Source organism: Leucoraja erinacea, chromosome 27 (genome assembly GCF_028641065.1).
Source record: "Leucoraja erinacea ecotype New England chromosome 27, Leri_hhj_1, whole genome shotgun sequence".
NCBI classification, from domain to species: domain Eukaryota; kingdom Metazoa; phylum Chordata; class Chondrichthyes; order Rajiformes; family Rajidae; genus Leucoraja; species Leucoraja erinaceus.
In genome coordinates, this window is record NC_073403.1 from 18,560,326 (window position 1) to 18,579,930 (window position 19,605).

The 19,605-nt window shown below is 42.8% G+C and overlaps 1 protein-coding gene and 1 long non-coding RNA gene across 3 annotated transcripts in view; one reads left to right on the forward strand and one right to left on the reverse strand.

The window, feature by feature from the left end:
• The window catches only part of si:ch1073-13h15.3 (all-trans-retinol 13,14-reductase), a 42,538-nt gene extending 33,654 nt beyond the window's left edge, over positions 1-8,884 (reverse strand). Inside the window, exons 1-3 of one of the 2 annotated variants that reach the window (XM_055657229.1) lie at positions 8,659-8,884; positions 3,767-3,949; positions 367-608 (exon numbers count right to left, since the gene is read on the reverse strand). In XM_055657229.1, coding sequence (XP_055513204.1) covers positions 367-608; positions 3,767-3,949; positions 8,659-8,815 — 582 coding nt within the window. In that variant the 5' untranslated portion in view covers positions 8,816-8,884. Of the gene's footprint in view, positions 1-366; positions 609-3,766; positions 3,950-8,434; positions 8,536-8,658 lie in introns of those variants that run through there. The other variant, XM_055657230.1, reaches the window with a different exon arrangement.
• On the forward strand, positions 3,962-19,301 carry LOC129710320 (uncharacterized). Its single transcript, XR_008725658.1, has 2 exons — positions 3,962-6,764; positions 18,699-19,301. It is a non-coding gene; the product is annotated as an uncharacterized LOC129710320 (long non-coding RNA).
• The last annotated feature ends 304 nt before the right edge of the window (positions 19,302-19,605 follow it).

A 19,605-nucleotide genomic window follows, 5' to 3' on the forward strand; every position in this document is an offset into this window, starting at 1 on the left:
AAAAACACAAAGAGCTGAAATAACTCACTGGGTCACACAGCATAAATGGTGCTGACTTTTCGGGTCTCTTTTTCAGACTGATTGTAGTGGGGGGGGAGAAAGTTGGAAAGTTGGAAAAGGGAAGTGGGATGGGACAAAGCCTGGCAAATGCTAGGTGGATACAGGGAGGAGGGAGGAGGGGGGGGGGGGTGGTTTGATTAGCAGATGGTTGGTATAAGAGATATGGTTGGTAGCTAGAGATGCAATAAGGTTGATATATAAGGAGTGAAATGTAAAGCCAGAGGGAGGGATATGGGTGGAGGGCGATGACGGGTGTGGGGGGCAGCCGCTGGGGAAGAAGGGCAGGAAATGAATATATTTCATTACCTTTAAATGTTTCATAAATGTTTCGATAGCTTGCTCCTCCTGAGGAAATTGCCTCTTCAATGCGTCAATAAAGCCCTGTTTGCCACTGTAGAGTTCATATTTACGGGTGTTGTCTCCGCTGCCCAGGATAATGTTATCGTATTGATCATCCATTCGAGTCCATTCCAGCTGCCCATCGGTGATTTGATCCATGATTACCCGCAGCAGTCCACACTCGTGCATTTGTCCGATATAATGGATGCCTGCAGTCGGAGGAGTGAGTCCGTTAATTTATGGGACTCTTGAGTCCTAATTGAAATGTACAGAACAGTAAAAGGCTTGGATAGAGTGGACATGGAGGATGTTTCCACTAGTGGGAGAGTCTAGGACTAGAGGTCATAAGCCTGAGAATTAAAGGACGCTCTTTTAGGAAGGAGATGAGGAAGCATTTCTTTAGTCAGAGGGTGGCAAATCTGTGGAATTCTTTGCCACAGAAGGCTGTGGAGGCCAAGTCAGTGGATATGTTGAAGGCAGATAGATAGATTCTTGATTAGTACGGGTGTTATGGGGAGAAGGCAGGAGAATGGGTTTAGGATGGAGAGATAGATCAGCCATGATTAAATGATCGGCTGAATGGCCTAATACTGCTCCTATCACTTATGATCTTATGATGGCATTTTATGCAATAACATCAAGAGACTTCCTGGTTGGCCAATCTGTGCTGGCCTCAATTCATCTCTGCCAAATTATGCAACAATAACTTTAATTGTGCTTGGATTACTTTGGCTCAGTTGCCAGCATTCCTGCTTCAGAACAAGAGTCATTGAATAGTTTAGTTTAGTTTATTGTCACGTGTACTGAGGTGCAGTGCAAAGCTTTTGTTGCGTGCTAACCAGTCGGCAGAAAGACAATACATAATTACAATCGAGCTATCCACAGCATACAGATACAGGATGAAGGGAATAACGGCAATGACATTCAGTGCCAGATAATGCCAGTAAAGTCCGATCAAAGATAGTCCGAGGGTCTCCAATGAGGTAGATAGTAGTTCAGGACTGCTCTCTAGTTGTTGGCAAGATGGTTCAGTTAACACTACAAGCTTCAGTACATAATTAAGTGAGACACTTTCATGTTCAAAGGTTAACTATGACTGTACAATACATGCAAGCAATCTTGATCTGGACTTTCCCTGGCACCAAGTTCACTGACTCTATCCTATACCCCTGCCAACATTTCAAGGACAGCCACTTAAAGGAATAAGCGCAATGCAGAATAGGATGTTAAATTTTGTAGATTGTGATAGGTGGCACAGTGATGCAGCACGTAGTACGGTCCCACACAGCTCCAGCAATCCAGATTCATTCCTGACCTCTGGCTCTCTCATGTTTTCTCTGTGACCAGGTGGGCTTTCATCTGATATTAATATATCCAGAAGAGCAGTGGGCTGCCCCAAATCTGAAAGATAATCATGGTTTGATGTTCTCCGCTCTATGTCAGTCCCGTCAATTATGCTGTTAACTTATCCTTGCATCAATGCCGCTGACAGGTCCATGACGTGGTACTATCAATACAATCTTTTGAGTTCTGTTTTATGTCTCCTGATGATCAATTCCCCCCAAGAGAATCTACCACAGAGGTCACAGAATCCTTTCCCAAACTTTTGTCACCTCCTCCAATACATTTCCTGTCAGCTGACCCCAGGAGGAATGTAGATTGACGATAATAGATCTAGTCAGAGGGATGGCAAAGTGGTGCCGCGGTAGAGTTGCTGCATGTTTCGATCCTGACTGCAGTTGCTGTCCATACGGAGTTTGTCCACTCTCCCCGTGACCTGCATGGGTTTTCTCCAGATGCTCCAGTTTCTTCACACACTCCAAAATCCAAAGCTGTAAATGCCTGTTTCTTTTGTTATTTCTGAATTTGCTCTTCAACCCATGACCTCTGGTGGTTTAGTATTCTGCAATAAACTTGGCTTGTACATTGCCTTTTGGATTTGTCCCACTCTGTCATTCACCTGCCTCCGGCCTTCCATGCAACCCAACCTTCCTCGGTTGTTGCCAACCATCCTATCGCATTTTATGCAACGCCTTGTTTTATGCAAAACAACAATCTTAATTTTATACCAAGCAAATACTTTCATTTTATGCAACAACAACCTTCTTCCTTTGTCTAAGAAGGAACTGCAGATGCTGGTTTAAACCGAAGATAGATACAAAATGCTGGAGTAACTCAGCAGTGCAGGCAGCATCCTTGAGTTACTCCAGCATTTTGTGTCAACCTTCTCCCTTTCATACAAACCAACCTTCTTAGTTTAATGCAAACAAACCTCCTTTGTTTTGAGGTAGAAATATGTTCCTTTAAAGTCTTTCCTGAATGGCTTCTTTGCATTCTTGGAACTTTTTCAAAGTTCAGATATCAGACATATTTCATATCCTATCGAAGTCTGAAGAAGGGTTTCGGCCCGAAACGTTGCCTATTTCCTTCGCTCCATAGATGCTGCAGCACCCACTGAGCTTCTCCAGCAATTTTGTCTACCTTCGATTTTCCAGCATCTGCAGTTCCTTCTTGCACATATTTCATATCCTGCTGTTGTGCCGAGTGTGTGTGCTCATTCCATGTGAAGTTTCATGAGTACATTAAAGAAATGTAGATCGTAGAGCATTTTATTGTCTCACAGGGTGGTTCAGTGGTGTAGCTAGTCGAGCTGCTGCCTCACATCGTCAGAGTCCTGGTTCAATCTTGAGCACTGACTGGTTCTGTCTGTGTGGATGTGGAGAGGATGTTTCTACTGGTGGGAGAGTCTAGGACCAGAGAGCACAATCTCAGAATAAAAATTACTTGTTTTTAAAACGGAGATGAGCAGAATTTGTTTAGCCATTGGCTGGTGAATCTGTGGAATTCATTATCACAAACCATTGGAAGCCATGTCATTGGGTATTTTTAAATAGGAGATTTATAGGTTCTTGATTAGTTAGGTCATCAAAGGGGAGAAGGCAGAAGAATGGGGTTGAGAGGGAAAAATAGATCAGCCATTATCAAAAGGCGGTGCAGACGTATGCAGAATGGACTCATTCTGCTCCAATGTCATTTAGTGTTATGGTCTTCTCCCTGATACCACAGTGGTTTCCTTCGGGTGCTTTGGTTTCCCCTCACACCCGAACAAAGTGCTGATTGGCATGTTAATTGACCTCTGTAAAGTGCCCCGGGTGTGCAGGGAATAAAAGTGGGTGCAAAAGTGAGATGACATAGGACTAGTGTGAACTAGCGTGAACTTGCGATTGACGGTCGGCATGGTGGGCTGAAGGCCCGTTTTCATGCTGTCTTTCAATGATTCAATCAATTACATTAAAGGGCCATTACTGCAAACCAAATGAAGAAAGTTATTCGACATTAGAGGAATGTGATACATGCAACGGCTTACCAACATCAAACTCAAATCCCTTTTCCTCGAATGTATGGCTACAGCCTCCAGCAATCTCATGTTGTTCCAGCACCAGAACACGTTTGCCAGCTTTAGCCAATACTGCTGCCACCGTAAGTCCTCCGATTCCACTGCCAATCACGATGGCATCAAGATGAGCTGGTACTCTGTCTATCAAAAACCCTGAAAAGACAGCACATGGTAGATATCTTTTTAACACTGACTGCTGCATCAACTGTGTTTGGAGAAAGACATTCATGAGTCACCACTGGGAAACTTTTCACAGATTCCTGTTATCCAAGATGGTACAATGGCACAGCGGTAGAGTTGCTGCCTTTCAGTGCCCAGAGACCCAGGTTTGTTTGTACGGTTTGTATGTTCTCCCTGTGACTGTGTGGATTTTGTCCAGATGCTCCGGTTTCCTCCCTCATCCCAAAGACATGCAGGTTTTTAAGTTAATTGCCATCTGTAAATTGTCCCTTGTGTGTAGGATAGAATTAATATTAGCGGGTGACTGTTGGCGAGGACACATTGGGCCAAAGGGTCTGTTTCTGCACTGCATCTTTACATTAAACTAAACTAAAAGCATTCAAAGTGCCACAGTAACTCAGCGGTGAGGCAGCACATCTGTACAACACGGATAGGTTACATTTCGGGTTGCAAGCTTTCTTCAGTCTTTTTGAAAAAAAAGTCCCAACCCAAAATGTCACGTATCCAAGTTCTCCAGATATGCTGCCTGACCCACTGAATTACTCCAGCACTTTGTGTCCTATTGTACAAATCACCATCTGCACTTCCTTGTGTCCACATCCAAAATCATTCATTCATTCGTACAATTGGGCTCCAAAAGCAGTTATTTTTATCCCTGATAAAAATGTATCACTGGGGAATAGATCAGATGAAATGTGTAAAATGAACTTGTCAACAGCTTTGAAAGATCCATAACACATATAATTTAAGTCTAGTTGAGGCTATTGTCAAATGCACATTTAAGAAACATTCAGACGGGTACATGGATAGGACTGGTTTAGAGGGGTATGGACAAAAACAGGCAGGATGCGTAAATGGGGCATGTTGGTCGGTGTGGGCAAGGTGGGTCGAGCCGGCCTGTTTCCCCACTCAATGAATCTATGGCCCAAGTCCAGTGAGGTGCAGGTACAATGAAAAGCTTACTTTTCATTCCCGTTACTGCAAAGTTATAGGAACATAGACTCAAATCAGACATAGTTCATGTATATATACCTCAGTCAGAGGGTGGTGAATCTGTGGAATTCTTTGCCACAGAAGGCTCTGGAGGTCAACTCAGTGGATATTTTTAAAGCAGAGATACAGATTCTTGATTAGTACAGGTGACAGAGGTTATGGGGAGAATGGGGTTAAGAGGGAGAGATAGATCAGCCATAATTGTATGGCGGAGTAGACTCGATGGGCAGAATGGCCTAATTCCATTCCTATTCCTTATGACCTTATGACATGGAATGTAAAATTACACGTAAATCTTACAAAATAATGAAAAAAACACGAAAAAATGGAAACAAGACAATGAGTGCAAAAATATTTAGAAATGAAAAGGTTCAAAGGTGAGTAAAGATGCCACAGTCTGCCCTCTCCTCATTCTCATCCACTTCACCTCCCAGCACTTTTCCACCGGTCCCTCCTTCTCCTCACCTACCTGCCTGCCACTCCCCTCTCATCAGCCCAACTCTCCTCACTTGTTGCACTCATTTGCCTCTGATCACCAATTAACCCGGTATATAGACTCGCCTCACCATTCACACAGTGCCAGATTGTTCTCAGCATTCATGCAAGACTCTCCAGCGATTTCCCGACTGCCTACACGGATTCGAACCTGCCTGCCCCTGACCATTCCATCCTGTCGTCTTACCGGATATCTCAGCCTTCTGTCCACGGCCTTCGTCCCGTACCTCCTGGTTTCTGTCTGCCTCTCTCCTGGGCTGTTTGGTGTATCCCTGCAACGGCTCCTCGACTTCCTGCCTGGCTTTGACTCTCCTTTTGTCTGTCCCTCGCTGGTTTGTTTGCATCGTGTGTTGGATCTCCTGGTTACCGGACCTTCCGCTACCCCGACTACGTCTCCTGCCTGCCCCTCTTCGGAACCCTCGCCCAATCCTGAGCCTCTGTGTGAGTACGGTGTACCCATTCCTGTGTTACTACTCTGTGTTACAGTATCGTAATAAAGTTCATGACCAATTATACCTGCCTGATTCTGTGCTGCTATTGGGTCCAAGCTAGACCCGTTACAAAAGAAAGTGTGCGCCTGCACAAAGCATGAAAGTAAAGCGCTGGAGGAACTTGGTATGTCAGGCAGCATCTGTGTAGGGAGTGACCTTTCTTCTGACCTTTCTTCTCCTGCATGCTGGTTGAAGGTCTCTCGAGTGCCATTTTTAAAAACAATTAATGATGTTCAATTGAGTCTCAGTGGATCAATTTTAACAAACATTATTGTGAAGGAGTGGTCAGAGTATGTGGAAACCTGGTAGCGTTCCAGCATCATACACTTATCAACATTGAAGTCATTAGTTCTTCCATACATTGACCATGGAGATTTGCTCTAACAATATGCAGAAAAAAAATGGCATTTTGGTTTTATTTTAATAACTTTTACAAAAGATGCAACATTTCCCAAACAACGGTTGCCTGCTTCATCATCCTCGGCTGTCCCTCAGGCCTGAGGTTGATTCATTTCCACTTTGATAGTAAGATCTGCACAGGATTTGCTCCAATGTGGGGTAACTTGAGTTCAGCAGTTGCCATGGGAGCCTGGAGGGCAAAGTCTCATTTGTCCTCTTACAAAACCTCTGCTCACATCCAATGAAATCCGTTTGGGTTTCCTGCCAGATTTTGGTTTCGAATACAATCTTTCCCTCCCTGATTTTCTTTGCAAATCAAAACAGAAGGAACTGCTGTGATCCTGAACGTGTTGGAGTTCCTCATTGAGTCGGGCAGCAATCATGGAGTGAGTGGATAGCCGATATTTCAGGTAATGTAATCGACTGGATCCCCATTCACAACCAGGCAACTTTTTTGGCTACTTCACTATCTATCTTTTTGACTCTGGCTTCAACTTTCCTTTCCTTGTCCCTTCCAGGAACATACTGAGACCATAGATGAATTGAATTGAATTGAATACATATAGTTAGCCAAGTATGTAAACATACAAGGAATTTGCCTTCGTGCTTTGCTCGCACATGGTAAAAACACGATATACAGCAGATTATAAAACTAAACATTATAATTTAAACATGTGAAAATAAAGTACCAGAGTAAAAAGAGGCTACAGACTTTTGGCTGTTGAGTAGTACTACTGCTCATGGGAAGAAGCTGTAGTTTTATGACTGGCTGTAGCGGCTTTAATAGTACAGTCGCCTCCCAGAGGAAAGTAGTTCAAAACATTTGTGACCAGGGTGAAAGGGATCAGAGATGGCCCTTGCAATGGGGGAAGGTTGCAGCCAACAACTTTCTCAGCTGATTGAACGATGCGCTGCAGCCTCCGGATGTCGTGCTTGGTGGCTGAGCCAAACCAGACCATGATGGAGAAGTTGAGGACAGACTCTATGATGGCAGTATAAAACTGGATCATCATTGCCTATGGCAGATTGTGTTTTATCAGCTGTCGCAGGAAGTGCATCCTCGTTGGGCCTTATCTACACGACTCTGCCTCGGCAAGGATGCCAGAATAATCATGGATCAGTCTCACGGTGGTCACTCCCTAAGTTTGAAAAACCATAGGGCCATATTCAGGAACAGTTTCTTCTCAGTTGTTATCAGGCAACTGATCGGTCCTCTCATCAGCTACAGTGCTGTCCTGACCTCCAATCTACCTCATTGGAGACTTTTGAATTATCTTCAATCGGACTAATGTCTGGGGAAGTTTTATTATGTAAAAGATCTTCTCATTTTAATACTGTGTATTCACAGAGAGAACACGAATCCCTGTTTTTACTTCCTATCTAGATCTTTCACTCCAACAATGGCAATAGTTAGTAACATTGGAAATATTTGCAAATTTACAAGGTTAGATTAACCTACTCTTATACTGTGACCTGGAGGAGAAGGAAGATTCCTCCCAACACACCACCTATCACTTCCTGATATGTCCTGCTCCCCTATAGCTTCAACTACAGTCCAAATCCCACTCCAAGTCCTGGCATTGATTCCTGTCTATTCCCTGTCCCTCAACACCACCTATCAGTTCTCCATGTTAATACTAGGTGGGTGTACTTGGATACACAGCCAAATATTTGTGTCCCGAACAAACAGTACAGCTAGTGCTTGGAGATAACAGGAGTAGAGTAAAACAGTTGGAGTCTGCACATATTTACTGATCAACTCTGTTACAAGATAGACACAAAATGCTGGAGAAACTCAGCAGGCCAGGCAGCATCTCTGGAGAGAAGGAATAGGTGACGTTGCGGGTCGAGACCTTTCTTCAGAATGAGTGTCATGGAAACTTGAGGTATGAAATGGTACAGAACAAATCAGAGCTGGCTCGCATGACCCAAGAAAGGTGGGGCCCACAATGGTTGCGTAAAAGGTGACAACAAAGGTTAACCAACAGATATGAAACTAGCAGGATGGCTGGGGTGGGGGAGGGACAGAGAGAGAGGGAATGAAAGGGTTACTTGAAATGAGAGAAATCCATATACATACAGCTGGGTTGTAAGCTGCCCAAGCGACATATCAGGTGCTGTCTCTATCTATTCCACTTCCAAAGCTCTCAATCCAGTTACCCTTCGAAGCTTAGTTTGTCTACAATAATAACAGAAGACTTAAAAAAACTTAAAGCCATAACATTAACACAACATTTCTCTCTGCTTTATGGAGTTGCAAGTTTTAGTGATTTGCAGGGTGTAATCACAACTGAAGCAACATACCTCGTTTAAGGATTTTGTTCCTGGTCCTCTGGTTCAGCACTAAAGGTTGAGGTGGCCGTCTGGTGTCAACAGCAAAAGGATTGGGATTTGAGCCAAAAATCAATTTGAGTAAAACTGCTAAAAGGCAACAAAGTCCGAGAGAGAGAAGGAGCAACATGCTGATTGAATATTAACAGCCCAGGAATGAGGAGTCAAAGTCAAATAACAATTCAGTGCAAGGACCAGCCAGAGAAAGATAAGCGCAAGAAATAAAATCAGGGACTCAAGTTACCACAACTTGGTATTTAAATTAAAAAAAATATTTTATATTACAACGTCATGTTTTATATAACAACGGCATGCTGAAGGCTGAATAATTTAAGCAGAGCTGGACAACAATCAAAGATTTGTTTTCAAAAAATGCAGCTCAAATTGCATTAGAATCAGTAGTGTAAATGAACAAGACCTTAAATTTAGGCCTGTTTACTGATAGCTCTTAGGGCTAAACACAAGACAAAACACAAGACAAGCTTTGGACAGTTAACATTGCCAGTTGAAAGGGTAAAATAATTTCTTTGTTGTGAAATCTTCAGGAAAGGAAGAGAGAAATTTGTGAAGCAGTTGACTTTAAAAAATGATTCTTTATGTCAGAAAATATGATATAACAAACATCTTTTAAGTCTTATAGATTGCAACTTTTCATTGATGGTCAGTCTAGAGTCTGCTAGTGCGAGAAACAACACCAAGTGTCACACTATGGCGATAGATGTGGCCCACCATCCGCTCACAGACACGGGTCCTGGCCCCTATGCAGAACAAGGTTGCCGACTCCTGGGCTAGATTGTGGGCAAACGGGCCTGTTTGCATGTTGTATCTCTAACACAAAGAGGTAAAGGATGGAGGTGGAGCATTTCGAGAAGCCATCAGTTAAGATGGTGCGAGCATATCATTTTATGAGAGACATAGTTAGGGCAGGCAGTGAAAACCTTTTTCCCTGGATGGAAATGTCCAAGACTAGAGGGCACAGGCTTAAGGTGGGAGGGGAAAAGTTTAAAGGAGATGTCCGGGGCAAGATTATTTACACAGAGAGTGCTGGATGGCTTGAACACCCTGCCAGGGGGTAGTGGTTGAGGCAGATACAATAGTGGTGTTTAAGATGCTTTGTGGATAGAGGCATGGATATGCAGGGAATAGGGGGATATAGACATGCATGCAGTTGATATTAGTTTATCTTGGCATCATGTTTGGCACAGACATTGTGGGCTGAAGGGCCTGTTCCTATGCTGTACTGTTCTTTGTTCTTTGTTCCATGAGACAGACCATTAATTGCACAATCTTAGGATTTCATAGCCTGTGAAGAGATTGGACAATAAACCATGGTAACTGTGATAAAAATAACTCCATCCAGTCATGGTGGTGATCTTGGCATTATCAGAGATTCTGTGGATTATGCAAGGGCTCCACTATGACGACGGTCCAAAGGGCAAGCCTTGAGGCCAAAGTGCCAGTGCTGGTAAATAATGTTAGTTACAAACAGAGGCCACAACGGCTCTGCTTATAGAGACGCTATAATCTACACAAGAAGTATTAGCTCAATATTCTATTTCTATCAATAATACATGACCAAAACTTTCCACTCTTTGGAGTGATTTAAGGTTATAGGTTTCAATACTGCCCCGAATATTGTCTCGTTAGAAACATCACAAAATGCATGCAATAAAAAATCAATCCTCAAATATCCCTCTTCATTTGTGTGGGTTCCCATCAAATGAAGTTTTATAATCTGTCATGGATGTTCATTGCTAATGATATCCCTCCTCCAATATCTCTAAACTGGTGTCTACCAACCATTTCTGTAAATCATGCACATACCATTCTGGCCTGCCCCAAAGTCAACATTTCAAACTTCCTTCTGTAGAAGGGTCCCACCTCGAGACGTCATCTGTCCATTCCCTCAACAGATGCTGCCTGACCTGCAGAGTTGTTTCAGCGCATTGTGTTTTGCTCAAGATTCCAGTGTCTTGCAGTTCCTTGTGTCTCCCTTCTTATGAGTTGATCTGTTTTTCCAACATCTATCTAAAATAGAATTTATAAGCAATGTGAGCCATCAGATCCTCGTATAACTGTTACTCATATAATTGCTTTGCTGTAAATGCTTTTAATCGACTGTTGGCAAAGCCAATGCCTCACAGAGCCAGAGTCCTGAGATCAATCCTGACCTCCTGATATAGGAGAGTGCGGAGTCTGCACATTCTTCCTTTGACAACATGGGTTTCCTTCAGTTGTTCCAGTTTCCTTCCACATCCCAAATACATGCGAGTTTGTAGGGTAATTGGCCTCCGTAAAATTCGCCCCAATGTTTAGGGTGTGGATGGGAAAGTGGAATAACAGAACTAGTGTGAACTGGTGCTGGTTGGTTGTCATGGACTCAGTGGGCCGAAAGGCTTGTTTCCATGTTGTGTCACAACACTAAACTAAATTAAAGTCCATGAGTAAAAGGAGCAGAATTAGGCCATTCGAACTATCCAATCCACTCCGCTAATCAATCAGGCTGATCTATTTTTGCCTCTTAACCCCATTGTCCTGCCTGCTCCCCATAACTCCTGACACCTATACTAATCAGGAATCTCTATCTCTGCCTTAAAAATGTCCATTGACTTGGCATCTACAGCCTTCTGGCGCAATGAATTCCACAAATTCACCACACCAAGCTAAAGTAAACTAAATTAAACGACTACTTTTCTTTCTTGATTTAACTAGGCATTGTCAATAAATCTATTCTGAGTCACACTTGCTTTGTTAACTGGTATCAGTGTCATGAACTGTGTCAGGATGTGGAGAGGATGTTTCCATATGTCGGTAAGTCTAGGACCAGAGGACACAGCCTCAGAATAAAAGGTCGTAGCTTTAGAAAGATGAGGAGGAATTTCTTTAGCCAGAGCATGGTGAACCTATGGAATTCATTGCTATCGACAGCTGTGGAGGCCAAGTCTTTGGGTTCTTTTAAACTGAAGATTGATAGGTTTTTGTTTGGTGAGGGTGTCAAAGGTTATGCGGAGAAGCCAGGAGAATGGGGTTGAGAGGGAAAGATAGATCAGCTATGAATGAATGACGGAGTAGATTTGATGGACCGAATTTCCTAATTCTGCACCTATGAGTTTTGAACATGAACTCAACGGGTCATGCAGCATCTGGGGGGGGGGGGGGGGGGGGGGGGGGGGGGTGGAATGGACAGATTATGTTTTGGGTGGGGACCCTTCTTCAGACAGATGGAATAGGGGTGAAAAAGTTGGAAAATGGAGATGGGCAGGGAAGGGGGGTCAAAGCCTGGCAAGTGGTGCGTGGATACAGGAGAGCGGGGTGGGTTGAATTGGAAGGTGGGTGAAGCAAGTGACGAAGGCAAGGGGTGAAAAGGAAACAAAAGTGTGACAGATATGGAGAGAAAATGAGTAGTGAAATGTAAAGTTCTCGTGGGGATTGTGGGTCAACAATGGGGAGGGGAAAGAGGGGATAAAACTGGAACAGGGCAATTGTTTGGTGGATTTGGGAGATGGCGGGAACAATAGGGGTGCAGTGGGATCAGGGTGGGCTTGGGGGTGGAGGAGCATGGGGAAAGAGGGGGCAAGGGATGTATTACTCTAAGTTGGAGAATATATTGTTCATACTTGGGTTGGGTTGTAAGCGACCCAAGCAGGGTCACAGTTTAAGGATAAGGGGGAAATCTTTTAGGACCGAGATGAGGAAAACATTTTTCACACAGAGAGTGGTGAATCTCTGGAATTCTCTGCCACAGAAGGTTGTTGAGGCCAGCTTATTGGCTATATTTAAGAGGGAGTTAGATGTGGCCCTTGTGGCTAAAGGGATCAGGGGGTATGGAGAGAAGGCAGGTACAGGATACTGAGTTGGCTGATCAGCCATGATCATATTGAATGGCGGTGCAGGCTCGAAGGGCCAAATGGCCTACTCCTGCACCTATTTTCTATGTTTTTATGAGAAGCTGCTCCTCCGGTGTGCGTGTGGTCTCACTCTGGCAGGTGGGCGAGGCCAGGGACAGAAAGACTTGAAGCCGGAGAATTCAACATTCTCACCTCACTCCTTCCCCCCCCCTTCCACCCACATCCCTTCCACCAACTTCCTCCTCTATTCAAGAGCACCGCACCTGCAGTCAGCCCGTCATGCGATGTTGCTTTAACAAAGTGGAAGCTTCTTTCCAAATCTTTATCTGCATGTAAATCACTTGTGTAGCTTCACAGATCATTAACGATGTGTTGCCACATACTGTGTGTAACCCTTTGAGTGTCTTTTACATCAGGTTGGTTATTTCACATGGACATACTTAAAATATCTGGAATTGCCTCATGGTGTACATCTTGATACAATAACTGATTGAATTACTCCAGCACCTTGTTGAGTTACTCCAGCACCTTGTGTCTTTTTTGACAGACCAGCATCTGCAGTTCCCCGCAGATCATGTAACATCAACATCAATTGGTTTAACGTCCAGTTAGTTGCTTGTCACAGTACAGCGTTTCACACCTCTAAAAAGTTAAAATTGAGGTTTTCAATTTTTTAGATAATATACAAAGGGATTACCAATGTTTAAAAAAATAACTGGAAGGTACACAAAACAGCTGGAGAAACTCAGCGGGTGCAGCAGCATCGATGGAGCGAAGGAAATAGGCAATGTTTCGGGCTGAAACCCTTCTTCAGACTAAAAAATAACTAATTTGCTGGGAACGATATTTCACACTATGTTTAGGGCTTGAGATCTATTTCAGATACTGAAGCATTTTGTGGCTCAGATAGGCACTTTCTTGATACCATTTTTAGTTGTTTGATGGTTTACTTCAAAATTACACTCACTTTTGCTACCTTGTCCCCAAATACAGATGTTCACACTAATATCTCCCCTGATAATATTTACTGCAATACACTACAGAAGTCTAAAGGTACCATGTGCTTGTTTATGTAAAATTACTATGTATAAAGCCCTCTGCCTATTACCTCTATCCTAAGTACCAATGATTGCTTTTTGTAGAGAGGTGTCATTTGAATATCATAGAACAGTACTGAATCAGTCTGAACAAAGGTCCCAAGCCGAAACGTCATCTATCCATTTTCTCCAGAGATGCTGCATGATCCACTGAGTTATTCCAGTATTTTGTGTCTACCTTTGGTAAAAACCTGCATCTGCAGTACCTTTTTTTTTTGGTTACATTATGGAACAGTACTATACAGGACAGGCCCTTCAGCCCACAATACCATTCCTTGCTGTTAGTGACAATGGCAGATAATTGTTATATAAACTGTTTAAGCTGAGGAACGGCCTGGCCATCAGATTGGTAATCCTTTTGTATATTATAATTTCTAAAAAATTGAAAACCTAGATTTTAATTTTTTAGAGGTGTGATACGCTGCCAGGAACTAACTGGGCACTAACTCAATGTTGTCATGATATTGATGTTGCATGATCTGTGGGGAACTGCAGATGCTGGTGTGCCAGAAAACTCAACAGGTCTGGCAGCATCTTTTTAGAGAAAGTGGATAGGCTACATTTTGCATTGGGACCTTTCTTCTGATGGATTGTGATGAGGAAGGAATAAGTTGGAAGAAAGGTGTGAGCAGGACAAAGCCTGGAAAGTAGTAGATGGGTGCAGGTAATGGGGGGCTCTGGATTTTTATCAGTCTATTTAATCATGTGTGTATATATTTATACAATGGTATATGGATACACTGATCTGTTTTGTAGTAAATGCCTACTATGTTCTGTGCGCTGAAGCAAAACAAGAATTTCATTGTCCTATCAGGGACACATGACAATAAACTCACTTGAACTTGAACTTGGATTGGTGGATGGTTGGACTAAGGCCAGAGATTAAAAGTTAAAATAAAGTGAGATAAGGATAGTTGAAATTAATTTGCAAGTCAAATCGGAAGTAAGGAAGGCACATTAAATGCTAGCATTTATATCAAGAGGACTGGAATACAAAAACAGATGTAATACCGAGGCTCTATAAGGCACTGGTCACCCTAATCGTTTAATCTGCTCCACAGTTCACCACAATACATACCTCTTCAGATCACACCTTCCCTAGACAACAATTGGCTTGCAGGGCCTGTCCCACTTGGCGATTTTTTTTGGCGACTGCTGGCGGAATATCAGTGTTGCTAAAAGATTTTGAACATTTCAAAATCCGGAGGTAACAAATAAAATGTTGCGACACTTGAAAAAAACACTGCACGTCATACGTCATCACGCCGCGTCATGCCGTGTAACCGCCGCATCACGCTGAAAATTTCAATGATGCCGGCAGTCGCCGAAAAATCGCCAAGTGGGACAGGTGCTTACCACAGCACTGTCCTGCCTGAGGTCATCTATTGCCAGCCCTGATATCTCCTGGCCTGTTCTCACCTCCAGCTCTTCCTCATCCCCCATCTCCTACTTTCAGCCTGAAGAACGGTCCCGACCCGAAACTTCACCTATCCTTCTTCACCAGAGATGCTGCCTGACCTGCTGAGTTACTCCAGCACTTTGTGTCTATTTTACTTTTCTTGGAGTCTGGAATGATGGAAGTTTCCTTGTAGATACTGGGGACAATAGACCTTTGAAATGAGTGGTTGCAAATGTCGGCAAAGACTGTTGCTAGTCCGTTGTCTCATGACCCAAAACCCAACTGTTCACTGGAATTATACATAACCATTGTGAATGCCAGGTACTTACTTCTGGTAATTGTAAATCAGATAATAAACTGACAAAAAAAGAGAAATAAAAGGGCAGATAGAAACATGGAAATATAGAAAAGAGATGCAGGAGTGGGCCATTTGGCCCTTCTAACAGCATTGCCATTCAATATGATCATGGCTGATCATTCAAAATCAGTACCCCGTTCCTGCTTTCTCCCCATATCCCTTAATTCCAAGTGGGACAGGCACTTCTTCATTATCAGAATGAGGCCAAACGCAAATTGGACGAACATCACCTCATATTTCACTTGGCAGCTTAAAACCCAGCGGTATGAATATTGATATCTCTAACTTCAAGTAACATTTGTATCCCCCCTCTTGCTGCCCCTCCTCCACCCTAGTCATCGTTCTAGTTTCACTGTCGTCCTGTTGAGTTTCACTGCATGTATAACTCGTTGTCACCTACCCCACAGCCAAAAATAAACCTTTGTGGTATCCACCTCTACTTGATCATAGTTGCTTTTTAAATATATTTCATTCATTTGTTCTATGTGTCGTCTTTATCCCTCATTTCCCTTTCCCTGAGACTCTGAGTCTGAAGAAGGGTTCCGACCCATAATGGCACCTCTTCCTTCTTTCCAGAGATGCTGCCTGAACTGCTCCAGATTTTTGTGTCTATCTTTAGTTTAAACACACGAGGAGCAGGTGCTTCTGACCAACCATCTCTCTCACATGTTATTGTATCTGCCTCAACTACTTCCTTTAGCAGCTTGTTCCATATACCTGCCATCCTCCATGTGAAACAGTTACACCTCAAGTTCCTATTACATCTGTGCACTCTCACCTTAAACCTATGCCCTCTTGATTCCCTTATCCAAGGAAAAGGACTCTACACATTCAACCTCTCTAATCCCTTCATTTTATACAAGATCGTGGCTCCAAGATGTCTCGATTAACCTATTCAATATTCGACAGAATCAAAAAGTACAATATGTCAAATCTGTCATGATCCCAGGACACCTTGAACATTCAGGCTAAATGAAACCAGTCTCTGCAAAGAAGCCGCAGAGTGAGGTCTATATAAGATAAGAAAAAGATTTTCAGGAAATAACGATGGGTCAGTCTTTGGACTAGGGGCAGAACTATGAAACTGATGAAGCTTAAGTTTCAGGGCCCCTAATCCCGGAGGGGCCCCAGAAGCAACTTTAGTACATATTCTTCTGATTTAAATCGTAATTCCAATTGTTTTGTTTTCCTAGAAATTAATCTGATTTTTCACCTCGACTAAACCCCTCTTTCCCGTCACACAATATCATCTGAGCAATCACATCCTGTATGACACATTTTGCCTAAAGGGAGATTCTTTGCGACTGATAAGTTTCTGCCACTTGTTTTAGGGAGATTAGTTTATCGTGTTTAGCATAGACAATGTGAACGGTAACGCTAGTTCCTGTATTCATGTTCTATGTTCTGTGTTCTGCTTGTTACAAAAGGAGGTATATTGGATAAGTGCAAATGGGGAGTATTTATCAAATGTCTCCCACCATTTTATATAGTTACTGAGTGAGTACTGCGAGAAGTGGGGTGCTTACATTGTCAATGTGTTTTTGCCTGCAGGAGTACATTAAGGCAATGGTAATGGATAACTGTGTGCTTGTGTGTGTGAAACTAACTAGAAATTAGTTCATAATTAAAGTGAGCAATTCAAGTCCAACTTGAATTGAATATGTTAATTATTGACTATAACTAAAGGAACATTTTGAGGAAATGTTCTCAATGAAGAATAAAGGCAAGAATTCAGGAGTTTTAAGCAGGATTATCGCAAGCAGCTTCTATGGTGTTAACCTGAGGTCATGTCAAACAGAAAATGGTTAGTGTCAAAGATTCTATAACGGATCTTTGGTTAGTGCAATGTCGCAAACTTTCTCAGCGGAAGTGATTAACAAGGACGATGTGAAGCTATTTTCAAGTCAGAATATTTCAAAATGTAACTTTCGTTCAACAACTAATGGCCAGATTAATCCTTGTCCCTGCAGCTTCTAGCATGTACAGCTTTTAACTCCACCTCGGTACACGTGACAATAAACTAAACTAACTAACGTAGCTGTGTGCATCCATTATAAATTCCCCATCATCAGGTAGGTTGTTCCCTTTGACTGTTTCTGCTGTAAATCATCCACCTGTGATATTGATTCAGCTTTCCCCTCTCCATTGGTACGGTGTAACATGATTTGCATGTCCTGTATGTTACAGTATTGTACTGATGTTACTACATCCTAATGATCCCCATTAACCCATTTAACCGAACACCTCCTGTAGATCATCTGCAAGGTAACCTCGGCTCTCATCCTATCTCTGGTATTCCCTTTGCCCTATCCATTACACTCACCACATTACCTAAACTTTAATTTCCCTTTCCTAGTTTTGTCAAGAAGACTTCAGACCCAAACATTAATTCTGTTTCTCTTGTCCTCAGATGCTGCCTGACTTGTTTGAGTATTCAGACCATTTTTTGTTTGTATTCAGATTTCCAGCACCTACATGTTTTTTATTTTCATTAACTGCCTCAGTAATATGATCGTGTAGGAAGGAACTGCAGATGCTGGTTGAAGTAAGAAGGCAGTGCAAATTGTTGTTTGGGTTGAAGTAAAAAGGTAGTACAAATGGTTGTTTGGGTTTTTATTGGGTTACTTTATAAGTGTGATTTATAGATCAGATTCAATTTCAAAATTAACATTGCAACACAGTTTAAGATTCTTGGGCAAATCTCATACATTTTTTCATTCACAGACCCTTGCCAAATTAGTTTCTCAAGCACATTATTTGTGTCACCCAAATCTATTTCACCAGCTAGTGCACACAAAATTCCTTGTGTTCAGTTCGGTTTGGTTTATTAACATGTACTGAAATACAGTGAAACGTTTTTTGATAGGCTCACAGATATTCTCCTGCCGCTCCAGTGTTTTGCGTCTCTGCTTTCCTTGGTCCAAAATGAAGCTACCATTACATGCCAGGTGCTGCATTGAATTGTGTCTGTGATTAGCACAACATGCACCGCCAACCAGCACAACACAAGGAAAATGAAAGATGACTCCAAATTTGGACCAGGGACCCACTGTCCCTATTTTAGCACTGAAGGCTCCACACTGAATTTACAATGGAATACCAATTTGATCAATACCTTATCTTGAATTGATAAGATAGGTTGGGGGCGCTGCCAGTCGGTTGCCCTGCCAGCAGCATGTTCGTTATTTCGGCTTTTTTTTTGTGTCCAATTATTAGTGTAGGTGCCTCTCGGTGTGTTTTGTGTGGGGGATGGTGGGGGGGAAATCACTTTTTGGTCGCCTCCGACTTTTTCCATGTGATCTCTCTCGCAGCTTAACAGCTTGGATTGGAGCGGCCTTTCCCAGAATCGGGCCTGGATCTTCAGCAGCGGGTGCAGCATCGACTTTTCCATCACAGAGTGGGTGAACCCTTGCCGGGGGTCACCAGAGAGGAGTGCTTTGATCGCTGGCCTGGTGAATGTGGTCTGTGGAGCTTCTAGCCATGGGCGTGGCATGGACTTACGGAGTCTGGGATCCCTTGCTGGGGATTGCTGGATAGAGCTCCGACTGCCTGCCTGCTGACTATAACATCCTGAAGCCATGGTCTCTGGTAGGAAAGTGCCGATTCGGGCACTCCAAGCCACGGAGTGTGTTCGACCGTCCCGATATCAGAGCTTAGATCATTCTGACGAGCGGGCCTGTACATCTGGCCGTCCATAGCGGTGACTACGGAGTTTTATGGCCCCAACCACGGATGAACAAAGGAGGAGGATTGGCTGAACTTTGTTGCCTTCCACCACAGTGAAGAATGGTGTGGTGGATGTTTGTATTAAATTCTATTGTGTGTTCTTTTTTAAAGTGTATCGCTGCCTGGTTAATTCATTTCACTGCACCTTAGATGGTGCATGCGACGAATAAATTTGACTTGGACTTTGACTCTTCTATCCTTCACTCCAGCTCTTCCCTCGTGATTCTCTATCTTTAATTCTTGGTCACATCGAGATTTCCAGTTACAGCAATCTCCCAATAGAGGAGGAGAAAAGTATTTGTACAATTTTCACCAGCAATCAGCATTGGTGATGATGCATTGATTTTGATTAATGTTTGATTAAATTAAAATATAGATGAAATTATACATTTATATGAATTAATTTGTAACTTAATATTTACTAATATTAATTCAAATTAATTTGTGAAGTAATAAATAAGTAACAAGATACTTTTTAAGTACCTTTTATCA